Here is a 25944-nt window from a genome sequence, read left to right on the forward strand (position 1 = left end):
TCAAGTCTTTTTAGTGAAATGCTATATTTGCAGCAGAATCTCCACAACACAAAAGACCAGTAAACATGTATTTAATAATTGATAACCTTTTCAAACCCTGGACTCCGATACAAAGAAATAAGTATGTTACAGGATATCTACCCCGGCGAGGCTCCGAATAAAAGAGTTATTCATCCGAAACACTTTGGCTCCCGAGTCAGACCCATGTAATACCCGGAGGTCTCTAGTCACTGTCATCGCTCTCTTCCTTCGACTTGGACTTCCTTCGCTCCTTCTTCTCCTTCTTCTCCTTCTTCTTGCGCTTGCGCTCAGCGCGTTCCTCAGCAGTCTCTCCCTCGTGCCGTTTGCGTTTCTTTTCTTCGTCATGGTCTTCATCAACCTCCATCTTGGTCTGAGGGGATGATGGCTCCTCGGTAGGAGCTGCATCCTCAGTTGCGGCGTGATCAGCTGTTTGAATAGAGGCTTCCTCGGGGGCGCTATAATCCTTATAGTCACTCTTCCACTTAGCGGGGGTAGCCTCGTTAGTACGGCCGTATTTCTACATGCAAAGTCAGATCAGCAGAATCGGCAGTTGACTATGTTTTGATCAACTTACGTCGAGCTTTCCAGCAGACTTAAGCTTTTTCTTTTCCAAAGCCACAGGGCCTAGACCCCATCTGCGAGGGTAGAGATCGCGCTCCATGATGCACCGCTTGACCTTGGCCACGACACCGTGATCGCAGGTAGACAGCTCGACTGTGGACATTTGAGCGATACCGATCGCGATAGCCTCACCTTTGGTGGTCATAAGTACCACTTCCTCGTTGACGTCAATACCAGCCTCTACACGATATCAGTAACGGGATGGACCGTGATTTCACGTAATTTCTCTAGGCTCAACTTACCGAAGCGAAGAAGACCAGGAATCATAAGCTTGGCGCCATAGCAGACAGCGTTAACGGCGCTATCTTTGACCACAATTCGCTTGTATGTCGTGAGAAGAGTCTCCAAGGGTCTTATAACCCTGCGCAGATAAGACTCATCGCGCTGGTTGTCATACATCCACTGCGCATCCAAGACATCGTGCAGAGTCACCATACCACTGTTTTCATCCATGGCACCACTGCGTACACGTCGAAGTTCCTGCATGTGTGCACCAACTCCAAGAAGGAGACCAAGGTGAACACAAAGAGTCCGAATATACGTCCCAGCCTCGCAGCTGACCCAGAAGACACCAAGATGCCTATCATTATCAAACTCATAAAGCTTGCTCTCGTGGATGGTTCGAATACGGAGCTGACGCTTGACAGCAGAGATCAAAGGTGGACGCTGAAAAAGCGCGCCAGTCAAGGTTTCAAGTGCCCTCTTGAATTGAGCCTCGCCGCCGGGGATTTTATCATGAAGGCGAATGACACAGACATACTCCTTTCCTGCACCTTGCTGAGACTTGACCAGGCGAGTAGCACGGTCAATACAGACAATCAAGCATCCGGTGACCTTAGGATCAAGAGTTCCACTATGGCCAGTTTTCTCCGCTCTTTATAAGAAAATGAAGTCTCAGTACTTGCAACTCATCGATCATGCAACGCGAGAGTATGATTACCTTAAAATCCTCTTCATCCAAGCGACTACCTCGTGACTAGAAGGGTTGGATGGCTTGTCGAGGTTGATGACACCGGAATTGATGTACGATTTCAGATCACGCTTGAGAGGAGAGCAGCCCGCGGGGATTGGAGTGAAGTGTCCGGTTCTGACAAGGACTGACATAGCAGAATCAGCACAAGCTACATGGGGCCTGAATGTTCATAACGTTAAAAGTGAACGTACGCTTGTCATAATTCTTCAGTAGAAGCGGCCACTCCGACGTATCGATGTTGGAGGCACTAGCCTCTGGTTTGATTGTGTAGTCCATCTCGTCCTTAGCCACTGCAACTGCCATTGTGAATAGCCTGGCTTGAAGGGTGTTGAGATAGACAAGTGAGTGCGCGCGCGGTGAGAGGATGGCGCAGGAAAAATTGTTGCACTTCCCGAGCTAAGGTTTTGCTCTGGCGCTAGCGAGGGTGAAAGTCTGGGAAATTTTGGAAGTGCGGCAAAGGCTGGAGCGACCAATACGGCTAGCGCAAAAACTTCACGCGTCGGCTTCATGTCCCGTGACCTGAGCTATTCTCAATGATAATGAGTAATGAGAACGCCAAGTCTTTAGCTGTTCTTGCTAACTACAGCCTACGAGAGCTGCTGACAAGAAGTAGGTGTTACCACAGCACAATACATTACAGTACTAATTGCTGACTCTTGCAACTAAGGAATGATGTTATGCTGAAGACCACTCGGTGCTTGGCCGCCTCCACCTTGGCAGAAACCGCAGTAGCTGCGATCCCGCTCAAAAATGGTTTCTTGTGTTTGAGGCCGCTGCTGGCATATCGCTCGAGCCTATCCACCATTGTGCTGCTCCTCTCTCAACGTGATTGCACCCTCTTCTCAGTTTCCTCCAAGTCGCCTGCCCGGACCCCTTCGGTTCCGTGGTCCCTGAAACACGGAAGTCCAGCCTTCAGAAGCCGACGCCGGGGCCTGGTTTGGTGGTTGAAAAGCTGTGCCATAGGCACGGTGATTCCCATGTGGCGTAGAAGCGGTGAAGAAATTCCTGACGAATGTTGGCGTCACAAGATAGTATTGACCACCCCCAAACGCTGGGTATATACGTGTCAAAAATTCATACAGATGGGCAGCGACTATGCCCGTACCATCGCCTAAGACGGCAGGCCATCCATTCGCGACCAGGGTGAAAGCAAGCATTGCCCAAGGCAAAAATTCCACAGGTAGCTGGACCACGAAGAACATAGCTTTTCTACCACGGTTCTCTTGTGCAAAGGTATAGACGAAAGCCAGGATCAGGGCTAGAAGGATGATCAGTAGGTACACGCATGTGCGGTGCTACAACAGGCTCACCAGAAGTAAAAGTTACGCATCCCAGCAAACAGCCTGCGGTGAGCTTGGCGTTGTCAGTACAGGGAAAATGAATGACGCTACTTGACTGGAAGCAATGAAAAAGACCCGGTGGAGAATAATGGATAAGGTATATTGAGTGATGTAGGGCACCATAACCACCAGCGTAAACCATGTCATCACGCTAGCTATCTCACTGGTCGTCCCACCATACCTGCAACAAATATAGCCCTGAAAGGATCGATGTAGGAACTATACGGATGCAGGGGCAATCTTCCTCGTTTCCAGGAACCGCTTCAGCTAGAATGCGCTGGGCGGGCAGATATGCGAGGGTTTTCTTTGTAGAAAAACTGGGAGTGGGGGCATTGGGAATGGACATAGTCCACGTGGTAAGAACTGTGATAGGCCATCTTGAAAAACGAACGACAAACGCCCCTGACTTACCATGATGATGGAAGCTACAAAGACCGTATACACGAAGAAGTTTCCGGGGCCGGACAACCTGGGCGACCCCGTTTCCAGAGAACTGCCGTAAGTGTACACTACCGGCAGGTTAGCACGCCCTTGAACCCAGTCTAGGGCGGCACCATACTCAAGTAGACATCCAGAAAAAGGGACAGGCCTGGTCGGGTAATCATAAACGGGGTTAATAACCTCCAGACCTCCGGAGGAAATTTCGACACAAAGCGTGAGTCAAACAATAAATAGTAGCCATTTAGTAGTCCACCATACATCAAGGCAGACTGTGCAAAAGTGAGTGCAGAAAGAGTCCTATGTTCATGATTAGTCGACTACTTAGCAAGAAACAAGGGACAAGCGACAGGGTAAGGACTTACCTGATGACTGGAGGAAGAGACCAGAACTGGTCCATAGTGAGTATAGTCAATCAAATTAAAGAAGCTGCAGGTGTGTAATTGTATCTTCGTCTAGCTTTCACACAGCGTTTATGGAATTTCTCTTGACAGACCTGCCGGTCTCGAGTTCGATGGAAGAGAAGAAAAGGCCACGGCTAGAGTAATGAAGGGGTAAATATTTATAGGTGGCAGAAAGGAAGAAGGCATCGTGTGGAACTCGGTATTCTGGGCTCGCTTGAGATTTTCCGTTCCGGTAAACGAACTCAGTCTAGCTTGTTACATACTTACATGCGATTTACATACACTGGTTTACTCCTTCTGTACCTAAGAACATCATCACCATCTCTCTTGTCAGTAAACAGTCAATCAAACACACAGTTCAGCCGCTTGAACGAGTTGAAAGTCTTTCACTATTTCCTAGCAATTGACCCCAACCCATTCCGCAGTCGACTGACTTACGATCATCGACTTGGTCATATGCTAAGTACCTATTTGGTCGACCAGCACGCACGGTAGAATTGATTGTTACTTGTTCTATGAGCAGATACTTGATAACAAGCACAGGGCAAAAAACCAGCCACAAAGTTCTAGACATCCCCTTGAACTTCGACAGCACCACGAAGGTAACATTGTAGGAAAAATTTGCTTAAGAAGCCTGATAGGCCTGCTACGACCTGGCTGGGAGATAGTGCATCCTGCTACTGCCTCAGGAAAGCATTTTTGGGAGAGTGCAAATGTCTCAAGCAATGATCAGGCAAAGCAGCCAAGGCAGTTGAGAAGTATGACCGCGTCATTGAGAACAGTCGCCTTGGACTTTGCCCCGCACAGCTAGTCCTCCGTCTTTGTCCTCGATCCACACATCCCAAGCTTGTGAACTCCCTGCCTTGGGCTTGCCACAAATAGTCAGTTCCTCTCCTACGAATAGAGGAGCGAGATTCTTGTAATCGACTTCCCTGATCGCTAAACCCAAATCGTCCATGTACCTCCGAACAACCGAGAGAAGAAGCATTAAAGTTAATGGTCCATGAACAAGCAAATCCTTGTAGCCCTCAGTGTCCTGGGTGTATGTTTGATCGAGATGTATTGCGTGAGCGTTGAATGTCAGCGCTGAGAACCGGAAAAGAAGAGCTCGAGTTGGTGTCAGACTTTGGCGAAAGTGGGGATCTATAGGGGCTTCAAGCCATGAGAAACAAAGTCAGCATGAGCGACACTATTGGCGCAATTCCAAATTCCTGGCGCACATTTTATAGTTCTGGAAGGTCTTCTGAAGTTGGCCCTATCACCAGTAAGCTGCTCAGGCGTCTTATCGCGCATGAAGACCAAGTTTCGGTGCTCAATAACGGAAGAATGGCCTAGATCAGCCTCTTCATCTTTCCAAATTCGAGCTCGAATCTGGCTGTGATGTTCACCTTCTCGAACTGTGCCAATTCGTCTTTCTACCTTGACGGTCACTTTTTCCTTCCCAGCTGGACCAGTCGCGAGTACGTCGCGTATTGTTTCAATGCAAACGGCCCGGCGACCATCAAGGAGTAGATCCCGGGTGGCTGGAAACCGAACACTACCGCCAGCCCAAAGTCGCCTGGTGAAAGGATATCCTGGAAAATGCAAGCAGTCGGTACCATCCGGCAGAATCCGGGACAAAGAGACCTGGGGCGGGAAATAGACGAGATGATGTCCAGGGGGTAAGCGGGATGGATTTGTGATGGAGGGCAAATCCGTTGATACTCCGCTCAATTGCGGAAGGATATCGGTCAATGTCCGGTCCAAAAGGAACGACTGTTGAGGATATATATAATCAAACGTGAGCGGTAATGACTGCGCGGTCAGTTTTTGATGTAGACGCTCACTCAAGGAGGAGTATTGTCGACAGGTCGCTGCGGGCGACCTTCGTTGGCCGCAACGGAGAAGCAGCCTTCTCGTTGATAGCAATGCTGAACCCAGCATGAGTGATTGATGTGCGAGGAATTGAGGAAAGGTGTTTCAGGAGGGCGGCGAACTTGCCGATCAATGCACGTCGAGCTTAAGTAATTCGGAGTAGACCCGGCAAGTGAGTTAACTACTACGAAGTAAGGTGCGGAGCACACAGTGGTACTCCGTCACTAGCTAACATCAAAGAACTACGGAGTAGTTATGTCAGCCGCCACTGCAAAGTTCAGTACTACTGATCTTCTTGGCAGAAGGTTCCGAATCGAGTCATACAGTACAACTCCAATCCCCAAAAGCCCAGCACAGCATTAGGAGTAATGGACCAGCCTATCAGAGTCACATTTTTGGGCCCTATAGCCTCCTTCTCCCACCAGGTCAGTACCTAGTAACATTAGCCCACCACTCGCTCCTCCTTATATATGTCGTACTAAGAATCGGAGACTTCAGGCTGCTGTTGAAACATTTGGATCTCAGGCTGACCTGGTGCCCTGCATATCGTTCGCGGACGCGTTTGCCACATTACAGGAGGAGCGTGCAGATTACGCCATAGTTCCTTGCGAGAATTCCACTAATGGATCCGTCGTCCAGACGCTTGATTTGCTGGCAGACCCGAACGGTCTTTATGGCAACGTTAAAGTCTGTGGGGAGCATTATTTGACCATTCATCACTGCTTGCTGGCGCACGAAGGTGAATCGTCGCCCGTCCAGCAGGACTACAACTCCATCACCAGACTATACACCCATCCGCAGGCCTGGGGCCAGTGCGACAAATTTCTGGAAAAAAATCTGAAAGGTGTTGAACGACAAGATGTGTCGTCCACATCTAAAGGAGCGGAAATAATTTCGAAAGACACAACTGCGCGGACTGCTGCCATAGCGAGTCGCTTTGCTGCAGAGTACCATGGTCTTAAGGTTCTTGCGGAGAATATCGAGGATAAAGCAAATAACACTACGCGCTTCTTGATCCTAATGAATATTCAGGCCAATCGCACCTCTGATTGGGAATTCGAGCATATTAAGGCTTCTGTTACCTCCGGAACGGCAAAAGAGAAGACATTGATCTCATTTATGGTTTCCCAGGACCGTGCGGGCGCCTTAGCAGATGCTCTTCTTATTTTCAAAACCCACGACATGAATCTGACGAGCATCAATTCACGACCCAGCCAGGTCAAAGCCTGGAAATATATGTTTCTGGTTGAGGGGCATTTGACTCCTACCAGTCGAAATGAAGGCACAGTCTCCGACCTACTGCAGGGCTTGAAGCGGGCCACTGAATATTGCCGACACCTGGGAACATGGAGAGATCAGCTTATACCTAACCCGGAAGGTGAAGCAATATAGGATGAAGCAGTATATATAAAAAGGCGTGATTCGTCGATATCAAGTGGGTTCATCTTGATGACGTCCGTGCAATCTTCTATCCATGACGATTCGGCGTGCAAACTATTAATGTAACTGAGAACGTCTACATGTCAATGTAGGACTTGCCATACAGATAGAAAATTGGCTTGCTTCCTGAATTTATGGAAGATGCAGGATTCACAACATAGCAGAATGAAAGAAAATAAAAATCTGGAGATAACACGACAGCAAGTCCAATACATGGAACGCAACAGTCTAAACAAGCCCATCAGTTATATGTTCGAAAGCCATCGGTGAGCATATCCAGAGTCGATAGGGCAACCCCATCATCATTCTTGAATGATTTGATCTGACAGCAACAGAGGCTCACCAAATGACATCGTTTATGACAGTGCGGAGCTCGGATGGCCCTGCTGGAGAAAACATCGTTAGGTAAGAGATATTAATTTCCACTTTCGGTTCTAAGCGTGACAAGCAACATACCTATGGGCAGCTTCAGAAATTTTGCACAGGCAATGGCATGGCAAATGCTACGCAAGCCATGGAGTTGCAGTGGGAGCCGCCTTCACGAATTACGGGGCGAGCCGTCAGAAGATCAGGTCCGAGAGCTTCTGGGCGTTCATCCTCGCTCTCTGCGAGGGTGCTAAACCGTCAATCTGGGGCAGAGAAACATTAGTCGGTGGCTCGATTCACAAGCGCAACAGACATACCGTCGTAAAATTCATCCTCATCTTCGAAATCAGCAAGTTGTTCGAAATTGACCTTGTATCGGAGCATCGCGCCGATTCCACCGAAACCTTTGACAAATTGGTTTCCTTCAGTCGATTTATCAGAGACGAACTCTAGGGTCGCGCCAAAGTCCTTGTAGTTTTCGGCGAGCCATTCGAGGAAAGAGGTTTGCTCGCTGACTTCCATCTCAGCTCCGGTCTCCTTGTCGATGAACATCTCACGATTGGCCTCCTGAGCCTTGGAAGTATGAACAATGACGTCCGAGCCGCTGGAACTTTTCAGGACCCATCTAGTGATATCAAGGTTCTCATAAACAATGAGGGTTTCTGCCGCACCAAGCTCCAGAGCTTTGAGAGTGTCGTCAATACCGTAGCACACCTTTCCAGTGTCCTGACTAATCTCCTCGAAGTACTTTCCAATCAGCTTCTTTTCCTGAACGAACTTGACATTGCTCAAAGTTTCCGCGGCGAGCTCGATGGCCTGGTTGAAGCCATTCTCACCGCCGTAAGAGACATCCACAACTTTGATGACTTTGGCTTGCAATCGCTGATCGAACATGTCAGATTGATTCAGGTCGTTCTTGAAGTCAGCAGAACCAGCCAAAATCAAGCCAGCAACATTGACCTTGTCGTTGGTGATGTAGTTCTGCACCGCTAACTCAGCGATCTTGCGCACATAGTTATGACGCTTCTCTTCACGAAGACGAGCAAAACGCAAAGCCGATTGACCACCACGGCCGTGCTTTTTAGGCAAATCAACGCTCAACTTCTGGAGGATTTCTCGGGTATTGCCACTGAGTGTGCCAAAAAGAGCACCATTTCCATCCATTACGATGAAACCGAATTTCTGATCCGACTCCAAGAGCTCACTGAGCGCTTCTGTGTGGAACTTGTTGTCACAGAGATATAGAGATGTGTTGATAGGCTTGAAAGGCTCAAAATCAATATTGATCTTCCGCTCCTTGCCTTCGGATGTGATGATTTCACCACAGTAGACGACCAGACCATTAGGGGGGACCTTATTGTACAATTTGAGACGCTGCTGGGTGGACGTAATAGCGGAAAGTACGGAGAGTCGATTGACACGGGACTTGATGTTCGAAGCTGTGCCCTACATAAGATCCCGGATTAGTTACGAGCCACGTCAAAAGGTTTGGTTCTTTCCTCACATATTCTTCAGCCAACATTTTCGCAGCTCTAGAGATCTGATCCTTGGGAGCTGCGAGAAGCCCGAAGTTAGTGTTTAACAGGCACAGGCAAGCTATACAGGACAGGAAAACGTACGAATGATCAGAGAAATCATCGAAGTTCCATTTCCTCGGGCCATCTCCAGGCGCTTGATAAGTTTCTTAACCTTCCATATCTCAATGTTCTTCTCCGCTTCATTCGGCTGAGCCGCACTCATCTTGGGCGAGGCGACAATACTACACGACCAGGAGGGGTTTAGGGCAGAACTGGCGGATGCTGATTGTATTATTAACGAGAATGATCACAAATAGAGAATAAGGCCAGGGCCAGGGTAGGAACAGAAATCAACGAGCAGGCAAATCTTAGGATGGAAGAATTTGGTAGCAGCTTGAAGAGGGAATAATGAGAAGACTTAGAATGCGCATACGTACCTCAAAGCTGGTCGATGTGCCGTCCGAGTCGATCGGGGTGTCAAGCAAATTTCGTCAGGCACGGTGGAGGGGGGCGGGAAGTGAAATGGGTCGGCAAGTCGCCTGTTGGTGATGACATAAGCGTATTTCTAACATGCCGTAACTAGGTGTAGGTGTAAATCTTAACGGTTACTACCTAGGTTCGTTGGCTAGAATTTGCACAGAGTACTGTACCTGCGCAACCTTTCTTCTCTAATACTGTGCGCGAGGATAATAGATACCATTTTGTTACTACAATCTACTCGGTCACAGCACAAATAGTTTGTCTGTAGACAACATGGACAAGTTACCAGAAGTTGGACGACAAACTTATGATTTTGTCAAGAGGTCGTGTAACTGGTGCCGTATATTTTCCGCACAGAGTGGTACAAGGCACATATACAAACAGCATGATGTTATGCGCATACTCCGTAGTTATGAGATACTGTACGCACTACGTTGTCGTCCAGTGCTTCATAAGATCTAGGTATCGGGGCAGGAACCCTCGAGGGTAAAGAAAGCATAACGTAGTATTATGGCAGCCGCGTTTCCATTAGGGATCACAAAAATCGAAATTCCTGCCTGCATGATTACCCGAATCGTGCCAGATCGAAACCATCCATGGGAGAGGTCTCCTGCCTTATCAGGTACCATATATTTCCTGTATGACATTTGTAATTTGATTTCTTTCTAATTATGCCAATGTAAGGACGAAAATATATTATTGCCCGCAGTATCAACGTCTAAACCAGGGATGTCAAATCTCGATTTCTTCCAGTGATGAAAATGACTCTATGGGTTTACGTAGCAATGTTGATTAATCACCACTTTCAGACAAGAATAAGTTAACGTAAACAACGGTCGCGCGGGCCACACGGTCAGGCGGGCCACCCTGGTATCCCATATAAAAGATAACTTTTTGATTCTATTATATATTGATCAATACTACTTTTTAAGAAGTTCTAATATTGTATATATAATATATAGATAATAATAGATATTCTATAGTTTTCTCAAAACTTTTAAAATATATTTATATATTTAGTTAGATCAAATTCTTATATAATGGAAGTAAAATATAGATATTGTAATATAATAAGTTAATAAATATATCTATACTGATTTTTAAAAGATATATATATATATCTTTAATATAATTTAAAATCTATATAGAACAAATTTAATCCTTCTAGACTTCACTGGTTGAGATATATTATGTTTAAAAAAGTACCTTTTGTCTAGTATTACCAGCTGGCCCGCCTGACCGTGTGGCCCGCGCGACCGTTGTATACGTTAACTAATGAAGTTACTGAGTAAGTTACTGATAAGGTAGTCGGGTTACTAAGCAACAAATAGTTATGATATTACCGAGTACGTACTCCGTACGTACGGAGTAGTGACCGACTCATTGTTGTTATCATCCTCATGATAGCCGGTGTCTGTCCAATCACTTGGTTCCCCATTGCCGTCACCCAAGCACGTAATAAGCTCTATACTGTCCATTTGAAGAATCCCTAATCATTTTACTCCGCATTTCCTTGCTTGCATGACATGTTCTGGCTTGGTGCTTATCAGTTGTCGGCCGTAGTGGGTGCCTCAACATGAGTTTCAATGCTTGTGCCTTTAAATGGGTACGACCGGTTTGACCCTGGCCTGCGTAGACAGTCCCCAGGATAATCTTTCACCTTCCTCGCTCTCGTCTTGATCATCGGTAGCCCCCAACTGAATCACTCCACCCAAGCAAGCTTGTGGCCTCTGCGGAAGCCACATTTGTGGAAATCAGCACTCCTGCTTTCCCTCCTCTTTCTCTCTCTCAGCCTATGACTTGGAAATCGTGTTTCGCTGTATTTCTTCTCAAGTCTTAGCGGCCATTGCTTGTCTTAGCGGCCATTGCTTGTCTTCTGCGCCTCTTTCACGTCCTTTGCCGAGCAGTTGCAGCTACACATATTGATTGCTATTAGCAGAAAAGCACAAGAAAACAATCCGAAGCAAATTCTCAGGAACATTATGCCACCACAATCCTCGCCGATTGACGACGATGTTGGGGATTCGAGCCGCCATTGGCCCACACCTCATCGCAGACCAATTTCAACCTCACCATTCGAGTCCGATGGCTTCGGCAGCTCCCCAGAAGTCGACGATCATCTACCAAGGTCAAGGTAGACCTAGAGAACCTCCTTTTCATGGTCGCAAAAGACAGGCACTAATTGAACAATCTAGATCGGCATCTTTCTCTGCGCGTTTTCGGCAAGCTGGAGGTGTCAATAGCATTGATAACTTCGCACGGTCGTGGCAGCGAGCCGCATGTTTCCCGGAAGTTTTACCGCGCCGTCCTTCCTTCGTGGCAGCAGACGCAGATGAAGAATGGAGTACCATAACGCGAAACTCTGTCAGGTCGCGTAATCAGCATGATTATGAAGTGGGCCCTACTCAGCCTTTACTGGACTCGGATGGAGGTGCGGAAGATCGGACTCTCACTGCACACGTCTATCCGGAACACTCGAGCACGACATCAGACAGATGTGAGCCCGTGCTTGGGACATCGTACGGTACGTTTTCTTCACGGATAAGTGAAACTGCGCGAAGGAATGCAGCCCAGCTTCATATGGAGCAACAAAGTCGCGGCGATACAACATTGAACCCTGAGGGGGAGTCACTACTTGTTAAGCAAGTCCAACACGACGATGGTACACGCGAGTGTGTGGTTGTTGGGCAATCTACCCTTCCGCAGACTATCTTCAATTCCGTAAATGTTTTGATAGGCATCGGTCTTTTGAGCCTACCATTGGCGATGAGACAAGCGGGTTGGCTCATCGGCCTCTCATTCTTGCTCTTTGCAGCAGTCACCACATCATATACAGCAAAAATCCTGGCAAAGTGCCTGGATGTTGATCACAGCCTTGTCACTTACGCTGACCTAGCGTACATTAGTTTTGGGTATCATGCGCGCTTGATCACGAGCCTGTTGTTCTGCTTGGAGCTCATAGGGGCATGTGTTGCCCTTGTTGTACTCTTTGCAGACAGCTTACAAGCTCTAGTACCAGGGCTCAGCATTCTCCATTGGAAATTCATTTGCGGGCTCATGCTTATTCCGCTCAACTTCCTACCACTGCGGCTTCTCAGTGTGACGAGTATCCTTGGTATTCTGTCTTGCACATCCAGTACGTCCACTACCTTGATCAGCGCGTGTCATACTAATTTCAAGAGCAGTTGTTCTTATTATATGCATAGATGGGTTGCTGAATACTGCAACGCCAGGTTCACTGATACAGCCAGCCAAGACTTCAATGCTGCCTGATAATTGGGGTACGCTTCCTCTCAGCTTTGGTCTCATAATGTGTAAGTCCATTGTCCATATCATAATCATTGCTGAGGGCTAACGTTTCGCAGCACCATGGGGCGGCCACGGTGTGTTTCCAAACATTTACAGAGACATGAGACACCCGCAGAAATACGGCAAAAGTCTCGTGGTGACTTATTCTTTCACTGTAAGCTGACATTTAATTAGAACAAAAGGATACAGTAAGAAGATCGTTTGGAACTGACAGCATCGCTCGCGATAGTATTCCCTGGATTGCGCCATGGCCATTGTCGGCTGGCTCATGTTCGGTGACACAGTCAGGGATGAAATTACTGCAAACGTTTTAGTGACAGATAAATTCCCACGCGGATTATCTATTTGCATGATAATATTTATCGCGACAATTCCGATTACAAAGGTGCCTTTAAAGTAAGTGCTGCGCGTGATTGATAGTATTTCTAGTACCCCTCGAAGAGCTTCTGGTTAACGTGCTTCAGCTGCCGGCCTCTCGTCGCTACCATCGAAGTTCTTTGTGGACTTGTCTCACGTCCCGAAAGGCCATCGATCCAACAAGGAACCATAGGTTCTGTATTGCGCAACGCTCTAAAAGCTGCAATACGTATAGCGGTTGTGGTCTTTATTGTGTTTATGGCAGTTCTCTTCCCGTCATTCGACAGAATTATGGCGCTCATGGGTTCGGCTCTGTGCTTCACAATATGCATTATACTGCCACTTGCATTTCATCTGAAGATTTTCGGCAAAGATATTAGCCCACGGGAGAGGCTTTTGAACTGGTTTGTGCTGGTAATATCATCGATATTAGCGCTCATTGGAACCACTTGGTCCTTTATGCCGCAGGAAAGCATTTCCGCATTCCGAAGATCCGAGCACTAATTGCTTCATCCTTCATGGCTAATGCATGTGACGCGTTCGTGTCATTGGACGATTATAGCGAAGTTATTCCTAACTTTCCCAGGATTCAAGAGTTCCTTGGCGAATGGCCTGGGGTTGGAATCTCCAGTATAGTCCCAAAGCTGATATATAAGTTTGTGGGACTTTTTGCTGCGTGCCAGAACAAATCCCATGCTTGATAAGATGTCTTGTAGCCGGGATTCTGTGAGGTAGCGAGAATTATAGACGCAGGCGGCTGGCAAAACGAGAAACAAGCAAGGACATGCACGTTGAGAAAGACCGGGTGGTGGCGATTTGGTTAAAAAAGATGAACAGCGTTTTAACATTTCACCCCTAACCACTGCGTCTGGTACATAGTTGAGTACTAGGGAAAGACTGATAATATGAAATTGTTCACCCTCGCTTCCTGGAAGAGGTCTTTCCATAAAGTCTTGCTTCAAAATCCCTGCTTCCTGTGAATTGAGATCGATCCTAGTAACTTCAAGAGATTGATTCATAGAGCAGGCATTCTTAGTGCTAAGGGCTCCAACCTCGAGCAAACGATACTTGTAGGATTTGCCATCAAGTGGCTGTAACCGAGAAGCTAGCCAGTCAACTAGAAGTTTGCTCGAGTCACCACCGCGAGTCGATGACTGGCCTAGTCTGCTCGCAATTTGGTAGCTTTCTAAACCACCATTTCTTTGTATCTGGGCATCGATTTTGGCTACCAAGGCTGCATCGCCGGTTTGCGAAGCCTGCGTTCGTGCTTTGAGTAGTCGATGATGTGAGCGAATGAGGTTTCGAGTTGCTTTTGACGATAGGCTTGCGTGGGCTGGCTTGACTGTTGGCGGACGGGTACGCGAGAGGAGAGCCGGCCTTTTGAACCAGTGTCTTTTCGAATTTGTCATGTTCGTCGTGGACTTCGTAATTCGGTTCCGAGTTAAAATTTAATGTGAGACTAAGGCGTAGCAAGGCCGGGGCTTGGAGGCATGCAAATCGACTGCCGCGGGCTGGAGCGGGTCGGCCAGACAAGTCAGCTACTTGCTTAACACGTGACAGGAGACCATAACCTAGTTGGTCTAGTCTAGCCTATTTAGGCTGATGCCAAGATATCCGAGCAGCCTGGAGAGCGAGAAGGTCAGGTGACCCACACAGCATCCGTAGGGTTTTCGCTAAACGAACACCTTCCAAATAATCCGACTTTCGACACTGCGACAATCACCACGACAGCGCCGGACGACAGCCATGGCCCCTAAGGTGGAAAACAAGCAAGGTAGGCTGATTTGTGCGATCCTTATCATATTGTTCGAATCTGGATATTTTTATCTCCCGAAGCCCGAGTTTGCGCGCATCAAGTGATACTTTCAAGTGGCAGCGTTGCAAGTGGGCAGCACTTGATTCAACGTGATTTCCATCTCAGAGCGCATCTGCGGGCTTGATCCGGCAGAACCCAAACTCAGCGTTGCTTTGGAACTTTCAGTTCAGCCTCTGTGATTTACGGGCCGATGTTTGCGATGAACGACTTTCTTTCAGTGACCAAGTACTGACATGTCGGATTGTGCAGGCAAGACCAAGCCCAGCAGCAAGGCTGGTGCTGCTGCCAAAGCAGTTCTGAAGGGTGCAGGCGTATGTATCACAATTTCAAGCGACTGCTTTTCTATCCGAGACTAAACTATCTATGATCTTCAGGCGCACAAGGCCCGCAAGGTTCGGACCTCGACCACCTTCCACCGTCCTAAGACCCTCCAGCTTTCCCGGTCGCCCAAGTACCCTCGCAAGTCGATCCCCCATGCGCCTCGTCTCGATGCCCACAAGGTCGTTCTCTTCCCCCTCAACACGGAGAGCGCCATGAAGAAGATTGAGGAGAACAACACCCTTGTGTTCATCGTGGACGTCAAGGCCAACAAGCGTCAGATCAAGCTTGCTCTCAAGCAGCTGTACGACGTTGATACCGTCAAGGTCAACACTCTTGTTAGGTATGTTCATTGAGCTCTACACCTGCCAAGATGATGGGTGGAACTGACGTTTGAAAGACCTGATGGCTCCAAGAAGGCTTACGCCCGCCTTACTCCCGACGTTGATGCTCTGGACATTGCCGCCACGAAGCTCGCTATCGTCTAGACGTGTCGAAATGGGAGAATTAAAGTGGGATTAGATGATTTTTCTTTTAGTTCTGTGTGGCGGTTCATCAATATCAATATACAATCAACTGCCAGTGCTTCAACGAGGGTGGAATGATCAAATCAAAAAATGAAAAGCATTACCATACTCCACAATATAGTAATGAAGTACAAATGACAAAATGGTAAACTGTCATATCTTGCCTAGTTTCTAAGGATATCCTGGAGGTGCAGTTTGGTCGTTGTGCAAAGCATAATTGTGACGCTTCTATGCAAGAATCGTTATGGGACGAGGATCGAGATACGGCATAAGTATAGTAAAGAGCTCCTAGCATGTCATTTGTTGATATACCCTAGTCAAAGATACGTATTGGACATTCTGCTCAAGAAGGACCTGACCTGAGACAAGGAAAGGACTGAGAAATCGTTCACAGCAGTTCAAGTGTTGTCTAGGTAAAACAAGTTTAGGAACAACATCACTGCCTCGGCTCTTATTGTCCCCGAAGGATTTCAAGGTGCTTTAACACGGCAAAGTTCGTATCCATCCATCTATCCACACAGTTCTGCGCACAAGCTTCTTCGGGCTGATCTAGGCGTCCCGAGGAGATCTTTCCAGATATGCACTTTTTCCAGCAGATATCGGCAAGGCCATGAACAGCTGATACGAGCAAGGTCAGCCGATGTTCATCCAGAGATATCTCCACTCAAATTGAGTAGGACTATTAGCTTTCTCACTCACATTGTTGAATATTGGACTTCTGTGCCTCATTGGCGAGGTACTGGGTCAATTCTTTTCTGTCGGCATCATTCAGCTTGGCGATATCGAGTTGCGTTTGAGAATCCATGCTGATATATTGAGGGCCAGGCCTGAAAGAATGTAAACAGAAATTTGATAAAATGGTGTATCGCAATTGGTAGGCTGGTGTTTTGTGAGGTGAACGCCACTCTTTTCCTGTTACCAAAAGTGAACTCGCACCACTAGGACCCGCATCGGGGCGGTATGCACAGGCAGAAAGCGGCACCGCTCCTTAAGTCTGGTTAAGCTGTCCATCATTTGAACTGATGAACTGAGTGTTAGCATAGTCCCGGGTAGTTTGTCTGTCTTCCTATTTTTCCCAGACAATTCGCTCCTTCTGCATTCCGCTGTGCTTCACGACTATGCCTCCGGTTCGAACATCCCGTAATCGCAAGCCACCTCCAGCAGGTTTCGATGATGTTGAAGATACCTTGCTCGAATTCAGCAACAAGATGAAAGACGCGGAAAATGCGTCGCACGATGGAAAAAAGAAGCATGAGATGCTGTGGCCCATTTTTCAGATAAGCCATCAAAGTGCGCGCTCTCTCTATTCGCTGTCCCGCTGTCGTCACCGACAACGCCTTTTCCTATGTCGCTTTTTCTACCCAGCAAACAATGTTTGTTCGCCGTAGCTAAATGTGATAAATCTAGGGTCTCGCTACATTTACGACCTGTACTACGAGAAAGAAGCCATTTCGAAACAGCTGTACGATTGGCTCCTGAAGAACAACTATGCCGATGCGAATCTGATTGCCAAGTGGAAAAAGCAGGGTTACGAGAAGGTCTTTCCCTATTCCATTCATGATATCTTCGAAGTTGCCTGCGTCGCAATAACGTCCGAGTTGCTAATTAGTTCTGCTTGATGGGCAAAGCTATGTTGCCTCCGCTGCATACAGACAAAAGAAACGAACTTCAATGCCACCTGCATCTGCAGGGTACCAAAAGCGCAACTGAAAGAGGAGCAAACGATTCAATGTGTCGGGTGCGGCTGTCGAGGCTGTGCCAGCAGCGACTAGACTCATGCCTTCAGAGATGCAAATGTCAGCCAGCAACTCTCGAGTGTGCAGTCTGTCGCTTCGCTTGCTCGAAGAGATAGAATGCTTAAGGGGACGAGGCTTCGGTTCGGCGTTTGGGAGGATTGGTTTTCTGCTGTCTATTCGAATTTAAGCTTTTCCACTGTTGCTGTCTAATCTGCCTGGGCTTGGATAGGTTTTCGACCTTGTGTTTGTACCTGTTTCCCCATTTAGCTCTCCTTCCATAATCATCATGATACCCACTACAGGACAATCCATATTCAAGCAAAGTAGAGTGAATTTGTGAATCTTACTTGAAAACATGGCTGAATTAAATTAGGTACACACAAATCAGGTTAAGATTCAAAGTTCGTGAAAACCATTGCATGCTCGTGCACATCTGTTTAGATGTCATCGTCAAGGTCATAAGAAGGTCATCTCAGGCGCAAGGCATATTCCCCCGCTTCCCAAAGAACGCCGGAAACATCAAATCAGTTGGAGCTCGATGAATTGACATAAGTGAATCCAACAATTACATGAAAAGAGATTTCGTGATCTAGCCCGCTAAGGTCGTAGCGAGAGTGGCCAAATGGCGTGGAATATGTCGAACGCCCCTATGTGAGAAGGTTTGAGCCTGCTACAGATTCTGTACTCGGTAGGTCTTGCATCTCAGCCGGGGATCCGCAATATCAGAGCAAGGATGTGTTATTTCGATTGTTGAAGTGAGGCCTCGGAGGGTATGCTTTGAGCCGCGGAGGCTCTTCCTTGCTTGCATCCCCTATCTTCTGGAATCCCTGCAGGAGATCGACGCCATCAACCTCTCCGGGGCTTTCATCGAAGAGATGAAACGAAAAGAAGTCATCATGAGTGGCGTCGACGTAGCGTCCAGGTTCTGGAGCTTTTGACGGCGAGTCAGGAAAAAGAAGACCCTTTCTATTAGATGATAACGATGACATGCCGATCCGACTGTTGACGCTCACTGCTGTGATATCAGCCAGTATACTATTGCTTGGACCGCCGGGATCCACTCGGCCACGTTTTGCCGAACGTTTCTCAGGAGACCCGTAGGCCGGAGTTGATATGTTATCCGCTGCGGCATCGGCGAAAACATCGAAGCTTGCATGTAGACTATCACTTGGTGTAAGACTTTCATCTTGAATGTTGAAGGCAGGGCTCCATGGAAGATCCTCCTCCGTTAACCCCAGATGCTTGATAGGGGAATTCACCATCTGCTGGATTCTCTTCCGGTGGTTACGAAGGTTAGTGTTCGGTGACACGGATGGAGGCGGCTTTGCGGGTTTCTTGAATTTGATCAAGGGAGTAATAGGAGGAGGTAGCATGCTGACATATTCACCACGAAGCGGTGAGGAATTGACAATTATTCCTGATTCTCTCGTCACCCCGCAATGACTCGGACTTATGTCGTGAGATGAGCTTCGAATTCGGGCAATCTCTTCTTCCGCGCGGCCACGTTTGATGCGAGGGGGCTCGATGTCCAGGTCGGAGGTCAAGATGTGTCCAGCCTTGTTTGGTCGCATGGCAGAGGACTCCAGGGACGAAAAGTAACCGCTATCATTCATGGTTTGCGATTTCCGCTTGCTGTTGATAGGAGCAATGCTAGAAGACGTATTGTTCTGGGACGGCGTTGGAGGGGTTCCTTGCCGGGAATAGCGAGGTGGTATAACGGGAGGTGATGAGTGTATCGGTGACGGAGGTGAAGAATGGGGGACGGACGGCTGTAAAGCAGTATAATTCGCACTTTCATCGCCTGTATCATCCTGAAGAGCAGGGTCGGAAGCAGGAAGTGTGGCGTCGGATGACAGATCCACAGTCCGCGAGGGCCTCGGTGTTGTGGTAACTATCGGTGGCGGAACAGCCCATGTCGTCGTCCTCAAGCTCTGCGAGGGAATAGGTTCTCTTGGGGGAGCTGCTGGAAGTGGGAGACTTGACATTGTCGCCCGGCGCAAGGGCCTATCTTTGAGGAATTGCGCTTCCATCCCAGGCTCAATAGCCCAATAATTGCCTTTTCCTGGATCATCTTTCGGCCTCTCCTGCTTGATAAAAGCTTTGTTGAGGCTCAGATTATGACGAATGCTGTTCTGCCAGCCAGGATCACTATTCTTGTAATATGAGAAAGTTTCAGATATCCACTTGTATATTTGTGCAAGGGTTAGTTTCCTGTTAGAAGCACGCAGGATAGACATTCCAATCAGGGTCGCATAACTGTAAGGTGGCTTCGTCCCATCATCTTCAATGAGCGGCATGTCGTATGGTTCTGGTACTTGAATTGCGGCAATGTCTTCGCGCTTGAGTATCTTAGTTGGCCGCTCCTTTAGTGGTGCAGCCTCGAGGAGAGTCCTCTTCATATGATGCTTAGAAATCAGGGTTGGCTCAGGAAAGTCAGCAAAACTGTCACTTGGAGTATCATCCGACACATAGGTCTCTTTATGTAACCGTTTCCCAGGACCCACTGAGGGAAATGTCGTGAATAGGGCGGACTGTGGCATAGACGAAGTAGCAGGCGGATGGCTGGGTGCGGGCGCAGAGGGTCGCTTTGCGGGTGAATCGGTCATGAAAGCCGGTGGAGAGGGCGCTGTAATTGGAACAAACCCCAACTTTCCTCGACCTGCAAGTGAAGCAGCTGAACCTTTATACGCCTTAGTCGGCGATAATCGTCGAGGTTTAGAAGATATCGGACGCATCGCGCGATCTTGAGTTGAAGAAACGTTTTCAGTAGGCTGCAATGGCAGCGGCGAAGGTTCTAGATGGGGACGTGGCTTGAACACGACCCTGTCATGAGGTAGAGAGGATCCCGAATTCGTCGAGGCCGAGTGTGCTGAACTCATGACTGCCGCAAGTGCGACCTGTTCTTGTCCAGAGAAAAGGGAATGACAGGTCGATGGGTCCCAACGAGACCGTTATTCTTGAGGACAAGGCAATGGTATACGTTGGGCTTCGAATAGGGTACCGAGGGTTGAAGTCAGTCAACGTTTACGCAGTGTCACAACCAAGTGAAGCCCAGGTAGCAGAGTGTCACCCGTACGCTGCGAGGATGAAAGGTCTGTGCTAAGGGCCTCGACAGTCAGGTAGCCTAATGCAGTTGAGGCGGCATAAAGTAACGACCAAGCTCAGTTGTGTTCGAGCGAGATGGGTTGAAATGCGCTTATAATTGCAGCTGGCCAGAAGGTAGCTTTCAAGTGCAGACTGGGCTTTTCTTTCTGTCTTACTGATATCACTTATCAACTGATTCGGATGCTGCAGAAATGGGCGAGGGGAAGAAACTAGTTGGCAATTTAAGTAGGTCAGGCGGGTAGTTTGGCAAGGTCCTAGAGACTGAAGGGGTCAATAGATTATCGTGAGAGAGGAGATGACCAGAAAGTGGCTCTGGCCTTCTAAAGTCAAATGCCTTTGCCTGGTAAGGTAGGTCCCTCCAGGCAAGGTGGGGGGGAGGGGGGAAGTGGAATATGCGCGAGATATTTGGAGAACAGTAATTCCTAGTTGAGTTGAAGAATGAAAGGGAAGAAAGGCTGCGGACCTGTTGATAGTCTGCGCGCGTCTTGCCCGTCGTATGGTATGGTTTTGACGCGTGACGGGGACGCGTCTCCTCCGGCGAGGGTGATCCGAATCCAACGACCCAGTTTCGTTACACATGACAATACGCATTGAGCTTGGTCGTGCTTGAGGAGGCATGTTCAAGTAGGTATTAGGCACCTCTGATTTGTCTGCCTCAAACTCCTTACTTAATCACCGCCAGGAGAGTAGCTCTCAGCCTCCAATCACTTGCTGTAAATGTGGCAGATCATGTGGTGGGCCACCCGCGGACTTAGTACCTGATAGGCCGGTAGTACCTAGGCATTGACCTCAAGGTTGTGTTCTCCCGTTCAACTAGAGTGCCTCTCCGGCTTGGACTACGGGATATTGACTATAGACACCGCCCGTATTTCTAAAGACATTGGCCTTAAACCTAGCAAGGGAAGGTGTCTGCCTTGGCACTGCTAACACGATTAGGTATTTACTACTATACAAAAACAAATGCAGGCAGAGTAGAAAAACCGGTAGAATTGACTATATATGGCTTACTAGCCCTATATACGGAGTACTACCAAGAATACTAAAATACTAAAATACCACTGAAATGACTAAATTTGATATTGATTTGAAGATAGATTTCTCAAATTTCTTCAACTATTCAAGTGACTACTATTCAGATACTAACTTGGATAGCTCAGAGCTAAAGAATAAAGTTGAAATTCTACTATTTATATTAAGAGTGTACTGGTAATGATAAGAAGATTTATATATGCTTACCGAGTGTGCTTGTAATGCCAAGAAAACCACTATACTGTGGTTTAAAGGCCAATGTCTTTAGAAGTACGGGCGGTGTCTATAGTCGATATCAGACTACGGAAGGCCCAATCCGTACTACCTACCTAACTTGAACTACCAAGTCAACTACCCAAGTCAACTACTGCTTCCTACCAACTACGTAGCAGTCTAGCACAGCACATACAGTACATAATTCTTAGTACTGCCAGGAGATTTGTGGTTTACGGAGCACATAAGACGCTGCCACAGTGGTAGTAGCACCTAGCTACTTCAATGTATACTCCTAAATCAAGTAGTATTAGTAACTCTGTACAGAAAAGCCACGTATTTATACCGTAATCCATTTTCATATTTGAAAGGACAAAGAAATGATAGAAATATCTTTCCAAGTTGGCCTTTTTCCATTCAGTAGGCATGCAAGTCATGGCAATCGTGTGTGCATGCACTGTATCGCATTTAGTACCTGCATAACGATGTATGGGCGCGCATTATACTGCAGTCTAAATCTAATCTAACCCCGGTGTCCAGCCATCCCTAGTTCCTCTATGGTCTGATACTACTTTACAATGAGGCAAGGTATACCAATCCGTACACCCTATTCTGTCTGAGCGAGGAAACACACGAGGTTCAAAGATACCCCTTTCTTCCTAATCCGGGCTTAAGATATTTTCTCTTCTTTAAAACAAATACAACAAGATTACTTTAATGTCGAGACCTGCTCCGGGCTGAGACCTTGAGTGCAAGGTCGAAGCCGTAAGGGCCCACCCAGTCTTTGCCTTACCTGATTCATGGGCGTTGAAATCTTGGACTCTTCAGCACCCACTCAAAGCACCAGCGTTCCTGGCTTGAATCGGGGATCTTTACTTCTTACAGCTAACTGTGCGCCGCTTATTCTCTTGTGGCACTGAGTTCGCGATTACATGCGTCCCTGGTTTTACGAGCCTGTTGCTCATACGTACTTCCGAAACAGAGTCCCATACCAGCCCTTCGGCAAACGCTCATGAGAATTGTGGCACAAACTTGCGGCGTCAAATACCATGGCATAAGGCAAGTCAGGAACGACCACCGTTCTATTCGAATTCCTCCAAGGGTTTGCCGGGCGATATGAACAAAAGTGTATGAACAGAAGAGGATCGATGGGAAAAGCTGATGTAACAAAGCGCCGACACATGCACACCGATAAAGGCAAGCGATACAAGACGTGCAATAAAGGAATCATAAGGTATAAAAAACTAAGAAATAGCAGGAAAGAGGCCCCGCGAGATGATGCGAGGCATGACACAAGCTGCACGTAATCAGCAAAACAGGCAAATCGGGGGTTAGGTAATCCATAGAGCAGAATCAATGTGTATCGGAATCGACTTCTTCTCAGACCAAACTCTGCAAGAGATATCTTGTACTGCCCAAGACTTGAATGTGCTTTTGATGAAGTACAGATGAAGCAAGCAAAGAAAATAATACCCCGGAACAGTGGTCTAGTCTAAAAAGGTGAACATGCTGGTATGAATTATGTTTAGGGCGCGATCGGCGTCTCTCTCTTCGATAACACAAGAGATATTAATCTCGCTTGCACCTTTAAGCAAAGATAAATCAGCGTTTTTACATGAAAAGGTTGTTCCAAGCATGTACTTACCTTGGGAGATCATTTCGATGTTAACGTTGTTTTCGCCCAGAGTCGAGAACATCCGTCCTGCGACTCCAATCATATTCTTCATCTGCTTTCCGACAAGACTAAGAATGGCCATCTCAGGTATGATGTCGACAGTCCCATATTTTTGCAGATCCAGGATAGCCCCTTTGAGGTCATCATCAATGATTTGATATTCGTCCCTTCCGGTCCCGTTGAGAAGTGGCAGTTCAGAATGAAGAGCCATTGAAACATGCACCTCGCTTGTCGAGATCAAATCAATGGAAAGCCTCCATCGATCGAGCACGGAGAATATTCCCGCAAAGAAACCATGCGAGAGTGATCGTTTGTTAGAGTGTACGTTGATAACGAGAATCTTGTGTTTGATTGTCACAGCCGTAGGGCGCTTTGGCCGCTGCACAAGACTCGGACTCCGGGTACGGAACAACCTTGGATCATGGCCAGGGGTCGTCTTCTCAAGCTCACTAGAAGAATCGGGAAAGATAATAGTACCGTCTCCCCGCGGGTTCATGACGTTCTTTATGCGAATTGGAATTTTAGCGCGGATGACTTGCTCCATGGTAAAAGGGTGTATCACTTCCGAGCCATAGAAGGTTAACTCAGCTGCTTCAGCCGGGGTAATCGCAGAAAGCAGGCGCGCAGTCGGCACTTTTCGTGGATCCGCTGTGAAAATGCCATCCACTTCTTTCCAAACCTGCAATTCCTTTGCTTTGATCCCCACGGCAACTAGAGCAGCACAGAGATCAGTGTAACCACGTCCGATCTGATCAAGAAGACCACCAGGCACAGTCCCAAAGAATCCAGTGACAACAGGGACCCTATCTTCGCAATCTGCAATTTTTCTCCCAAGAGCAGCAGCCAGATTGTTATAGAAGTCTTGATCAAGACCCTGGCTGGAGATAGGAAAATCAATAATCTCAGCCAGATCCACATACTGCGACTTCACCCCCCGATCTTCCAGAAACGCAGCCATAAGTCTGCAACTCAGCTTCTCCCCCGTACTGATTACCTTATCGATGCATCTTGCGCTAATCTCTCCGAGGGTTTGTGCGGCCTCCAGAACCTTGAGTACTTTGTCACACTCGGCGTTTATGTCGGACACCAGCTGTGACTTGAGTGCGTTTGACTGAATTTGGTCGTGGACCACCTGAGCATGTTCTAGCCGTACGGCCTCGACAAGAGAGGCATATTGTTGAGATAGAGCGTCTTCTGCATCCCGCGCTGCTCGCAGCAAACTACCGATGAAGTGATTGATTAGATTTTAACCAAAGCGACTGGGGACATGACACTAAGATAGTGTGGACAAGTACAGTCATTGTGGATGCGAATGAAGAGGTATGACTCACCGGTTTGTGGTACCAGCAGCTTTGGTCGAACTGCTTCGCGCTGAACAAACCACAGCGACACGATGAACTGAAAGACTTGGACTAGATAGAAGCGATCAATACTCTTTGTGGCTCGTCATGTCTTGTGCCAAAGGACCGTGAACACCTACAGAACGACCTGGTCAATGATATTCAAGGCGAACTTGCCGACGCTTGTACCACCAAACTTCTGTACGATCCAATTGCCGTCAGACGAGTCCCTGGGGTCGGCATTGACCATGCAAAAGGAATTCTGCTCAACGACTAGCTGTTCATTCATGCTGATTTATGGAGGAACTGGCTTGAGTCCTAGCAATCAGGAAGTAAGTGGCATGCCCTCGCGGTGGCTCCGGTTGCGGGACAGCCATTTTTATGTGCACCTGGCGGGGTCTGCGAAAGCGGAGCACAGCATTGACAAAGGTGAGCGAATCAATTTTTACCTTTTGCTGTTCCGCCTTTTACTGTGCGGATCACGATATCGGAAGGGAAAAGTCTGACTGTTATATGTTCATTAGTCATGACTTCGAGCTTACTACGTAAGTCAGTTAACTGTAACTGACCAAAAATACTCATAGTCAAACTGTTCTAATCAACTATTTGTACTGTTATCTTACCTGATCATTTAGTATGTAAGTTATTGTGAACGGAGAAGCCAACTAACTTTGGACCTACATACTCCGTACTCCGTAAGAGTAGGTACTTAGTTCATTAATTCGCTTGCTGGCTGCTGTACCTACACGAGTGTATTGTGCAGCACCAAGTCTCTGAGACACTTGTTTGGACATCTTCCCCAAAATCATTAGTATTGTCTCGAGCAGCAGCTGCTTATCACCAGTCACTCACAGGCTGGCTGTATGTCTAATTTCCTCCCAGATGCTGAAGCACCTGTCAAACAAATTATGTGTAAAGAAGTTTTGTTTAGTTGCATGACACATAACTTACGGGTAAGATCTATGCGCCCCAGGTCGAAAGTGTATCTCAGACCCACCAGACCCTGCTCTTTCTTCCAGCTAAATAGGTTTGTATCACGTCTTAAATGAAATCTAATCTGAGCCG

At 47.5% G+C, this 25944-nt stretch overlaps 12 protein-coding genes across 12 annotated transcripts; 4 read left to right on the forward strand and 8 right to left on the reverse strand.

The window, feature by feature from the left end:
• Positions 1-23: 23 nt before the first annotated feature.
• On the reverse strand, positions 24-2030 carry cbf5 (pseudouridine synthase CBF5). Its single transcript, XM_025573814.1, has 5 exons — positions 1807-2030; positions 1583-1739; positions 861-1516; positions 596-822; positions 24-538 (listed from the first exon to the last, which is right to left on the reverse strand). The coding sequence occupies exons 1-5, from the start codon at positions 1916-1918 to the stop codon at positions 224-226; spliced, it is 1467 nt and encodes a 488-aa protein (XP_025426650.1). The 5' UTR covers positions 1919-2030; the 3' UTR covers positions 24-223.
• A 252-nt stretch (positions 2031-2282) lies between these two features.
• On the reverse strand, positions 2283-5720 carry BP01DRAFT_419281 (uncharacterized protein; the record flags this gene model as incomplete). The annotated part of the gene is made up of 7 exons (XM_025579393.1): positions 2283-2873; positions 2926-2968; positions 3367-3464; positions 3515-3693; positions 3759-3784; positions 4603-4736; positions 4988-5720. 7 exons carry the CDS (start codon positions 5718-5720, stop codon positions 2458-2460), a joined length of 1629 nt encoding a protein of 542 aa, XP_025426651.1. The 3' UTR covers positions 2283-2457.
• A 242-nt stretch (positions 5721-5962) lies between these two features.
• BP01DRAFT_419283 (prephenate dehydratase PHA2) lies at positions 5963-7325 on the forward strand. Its single transcript, XM_025579394.1, has 2 exons — positions 5963-6076; positions 6150-7325. Exons 1-2 carry the CDS (start codon positions 6020-6022, stop codon positions 7041-7043), a joined length of 951 nt encoding a protein of 316 aa, XP_025426652.1. The 5' UTR covers positions 5963-6019; the 3' UTR covers positions 7044-7325.
• On the reverse strand, positions 7106-7616 carry BP01DRAFT_204404 (uncharacterized protein). Its single transcript, XM_025571053.1, has 3 exons — positions 7548-7616; positions 7435-7474; positions 7106-7319 (listed from the first exon to the last, which is right to left on the reverse strand). The coding sequence occupies exons 2-3, from the start codon at positions 7442-7444 to the stop codon at positions 7168-7170; spliced, it is 162 nt and encodes a 53-aa protein (XP_025426653.1). The 5' UTR covers positions 7445-7474; positions 7548-7616; the 3' UTR covers positions 7106-7167.
• BP01DRAFT_361065 (translation termination factor eRF1) lies at positions 7548-9460 on the reverse strand. Its single transcript, XM_025576051.1, has 5 exons — positions 9412-9460; positions 9077-9256; positions 8962-9011; positions 7775-8903; positions 7548-7720 (listed from the first exon to the last, which is right to left on the reverse strand). The coding sequence occupies exons 2-5, from the start codon at positions 9195-9197 to the stop codon at positions 7716-7718; spliced, it is 1305 nt and encodes a 434-aa protein (XP_025426654.1). The 5' UTR covers positions 9198-9256; positions 9412-9460; the 3' UTR covers positions 7548-7715.
• Positions 9461-11539: 2079 nt separating this feature from the next.
• On the forward strand, positions 11540-13624 carry BP01DRAFT_307679 (putative transporter; the record flags this gene model as incomplete). Its single annotated transcript, XM_025572307.1, has 5 exons — positions 11540-12590; positions 12640-12768; positions 12820-12917; positions 12993-13159; positions 13228-13624. 5 exons carry the CDS (start codon positions 11540-11542, stop codon positions 13622-13624), a joined length of 1842 nt encoding a protein of 613 aa, XP_025426655.1.
• On the reverse strand, positions 13272-14601 carry BP01DRAFT_361068 (25S rRNA (adenine2142-N1)-methyltransferase). The gene has a single exon (XM_025576052.1). The coding sequence runs from the start codon at positions 14527-14529 to the stop codon at positions 13666-13668; it is 864 nt and encodes a 287-aa protein (XP_025426656.1). The 5' UTR covers positions 14530-14601; the 3' UTR covers positions 13272-13665.
• A 252-nt stretch (positions 14602-14853) lies between these two features.
• On the forward strand, positions 14854-15884 carry BP01DRAFT_361069 (60S ribosomal protein uL23). The gene is made up of 4 exons (XM_025576053.1): positions 14854-14894; positions 15186-15247; positions 15311-15597; positions 15655-15884. The coding sequence occupies exons 1-4, from the start codon at positions 14867-14869 to the stop codon at positions 15740-15742; spliced, it is 465 nt and encodes a 154-aa protein (XP_025426657.1). The 5' UTR covers positions 14854-14866; the 3' UTR covers positions 15743-15884.
• A 37-nt stretch (positions 15885-15921) lies between these two features.
• BP01DRAFT_350867 (Tim10/DDP family zinc finger protein) lies at positions 15922-16682 on the reverse strand. Its single transcript, XM_025573815.1, has 2 exons — positions 16481-16682; positions 15922-16399 (listed from the first exon to the last, which is right to left on the reverse strand). Exons 1-2 carry the CDS (start codon positions 16584-16586, stop codon positions 16233-16235), a joined length of 273 nt encoding a protein of 90 aa, XP_025426658.1. The 5' UTR covers positions 16587-16682; the 3' UTR covers positions 15922-16232.
• A 128-nt stretch (positions 16683-16810) lies between these two features.
• On the forward strand, positions 16811-17819 carry BP01DRAFT_361071 (BUD31 family protein). Its single transcript, XM_025576054.1, has 3 exons — positions 16811-17071; positions 17189-17319; positions 17410-17819. The coding sequence occupies exons 1-3, from the start codon at positions 16900-16902 to the stop codon at positions 17551-17553; spliced, it is 447 nt and encodes a 148-aa protein (XP_025426659.1). The 5' UTR covers positions 16811-16899; the 3' UTR covers positions 17554-17819.
• Positions 17820-17850: 31 nt separating this feature from the next.
• BP01DRAFT_204646 (forkhead box transcription factor) lies at positions 17851-20589 on the reverse strand. Its single transcript, XM_025571054.1, has one exon. It carries the CDS (start codon positions 20394-20396, stop codon positions 18240-18242), a length of 2157 nt encoding a protein of 718 aa, XP_025426660.1. The 5' UTR covers positions 20397-20589; the 3' UTR covers positions 17851-18239.
• A 2762-nt stretch (positions 20590-23351) lies between these two features.
• On the reverse strand, positions 23352-25129 carry BP01DRAFT_307662 (aspartate kinase; the record flags this gene model as incomplete). Its single annotated transcript, XM_025572306.1, has 4 exons — positions 23352-23449; positions 23510-24759; positions 24871-24951; positions 25020-25129. 4 exons carry the CDS (start codon positions 25127-25129, stop codon positions 23352-23354), a joined length of 1539 nt encoding a protein of 512 aa, XP_025426661.1.
• Positions 25130-25944: the final 815 nt, after the last annotated feature.

Source organism: Aspergillus saccharolyticus (assembly GCF_003184585.1).
Source record: "Aspergillus saccharolyticus JOP 1030-1 unplaced genomic scaffold BP01scaffold_62, whole genome shotgun sequence".
Classification (NCBI taxonomy): Eukaryota; Fungi; Ascomycota; class Eurotiomycetes; order Eurotiales; family Aspergillaceae; genus Aspergillus; species Aspergillus saccharolyticus.

What these genes read in the sequence shown, in the direction of transcription:
- BP01DRAFT_361068 (XM_025576052.1), bottom strand. Translation starts at nt 14,529, where the DNA reads ATGACAAATTCGAAAAGACACTGGTTCAAAAGGCCGGCTCTCCTCTCG.
- BP01DRAFT_204646 (XM_025571054.1), bottom strand. Translation starts at nt 20,396, where the DNA reads ATGAGTTCAGCACACTCGGCCTCGACGAATTCGGGATCCTCTCTACCT.
- BP01DRAFT_361071 (XM_025576054.1), top strand. Translation starts at nt 16,900, where the DNA reads ATGCCTCCGGTTCGAACATCCCGTAATCGCAAGCCACCTCCAGCAGGT. An exon ending in TTTTCAGATAAGCCATCAAA is followed by an intron (nt 17,072 to 17,188) that starts GTGCGCGCTCTC and finishes TGATAAATCTAG; the next exon opens with GGTCTCGCTACATTTACGAC. An exon ending in AAAAGCAGGGTTACGAGAAG is followed by an intron (nt 17,320 to 17,409) that starts GTCTTTCCCTAT and finishes TGATGGGCAAAG; the next exon opens with CTATGTTGCCTCCGCTGCAT.
- BP01DRAFT_361069 (XM_025576053.1), top strand. Translation starts at nt 14,867, where the DNA reads ATGGCCCCTAAGGTGGAAAACAAGCAAG. An exon ending in TAAGGTGGAAAACAAGCAAG is followed by an intron (nt 14,895 to 15,185) that starts GTAGGCTGATTT and finishes CGGATTGTGCAG; the next exon opens with GCAAGACCAAGCCCAGCAGC. An exon ending in AAGGTCAACACTCTTGTTAG is followed by an intron (nt 15,598 to 15,654) that starts GTATGTTCATTG and finishes GACGTTTGAAAG; the next exon opens with ACCTGATGGCTCCAAGAAGG.
- cbf5 (XM_025573814.1), bottom strand. Translation starts at nt 1,918, where the DNA reads ATGGCAGTTGCAGTGGCTAAGGACGAGATGGACTACACAATCAAACCA. An exon ending in ACTGAAGAATTATGACAAGC is followed by an intron (nt 1,740 to 1,806) that starts GTACGTTCACTT and finishes CTGCTATGTCAG; the next exon opens with TCCTTGTCAGAACCGGACAC. An exon ending in GTTGAGCCTAGAGAAATTAC is followed by an intron (nt 823 to 860) that starts GTGAAATCACGG and finishes GATATCGTGTAG; the next exon opens with AGGCTGGTATTGACGTCAAC.
- BP01DRAFT_361065 (XM_025576051.1), bottom strand. Translation starts at nt 9,197, where the DNA reads ATGAGTGCGGCTCAGCCGAATGAAGCGGAGAAGAACATTGAGATATGG. An exon ending in GATGATTTCTCTGATCATTC is followed by an intron (nt 9,012 to 9,076) that starts GTACGTTTTCCT and finishes GGCTTCTCGCAG; the next exon opens with CTCCCAAGGATCAGATCTCT. An exon ending in AAATGTTGGCTGAAGAATAT is followed by an intron (nt 8,904 to 8,961) that starts GTGAGGAAAGAA and finishes GATCTTATGTAG; the next exon opens with GGCACAGCTTCGAACATCAA.
- BP01DRAFT_350867 (XM_025573815.1), bottom strand. Translation starts at nt 16,586, where the DNA reads ATGGATTCTCAAACGCAACTCGATATCGCCAAGCTGAATGATGCCGAC. An exon ending in GAAGTCCAATATTCAACAAT is followed by an intron (nt 16,400 to 16,480) that starts GTGAGTGAGAAA and finishes TGCTCGTATCAG; the next exon opens with CTGTTCATGGCCTTGCCGAT.
- BP01DRAFT_419283 (XM_025579394.1), top strand. Translation starts at nt 6,020, where the DNA reads ATGGACCAGCCTATCAGAGTCACATTTTTGGGCCCTATAGCCTCCTTC. An exon ending in TAGCCTCCTTCTCCCACCAG is followed by an intron (nt 6,077 to 6,149) that starts GTCAGTACCTAG and finishes CGGAGACTTCAG; the next exon opens with GCTGCTGTTGAAACATTTGG.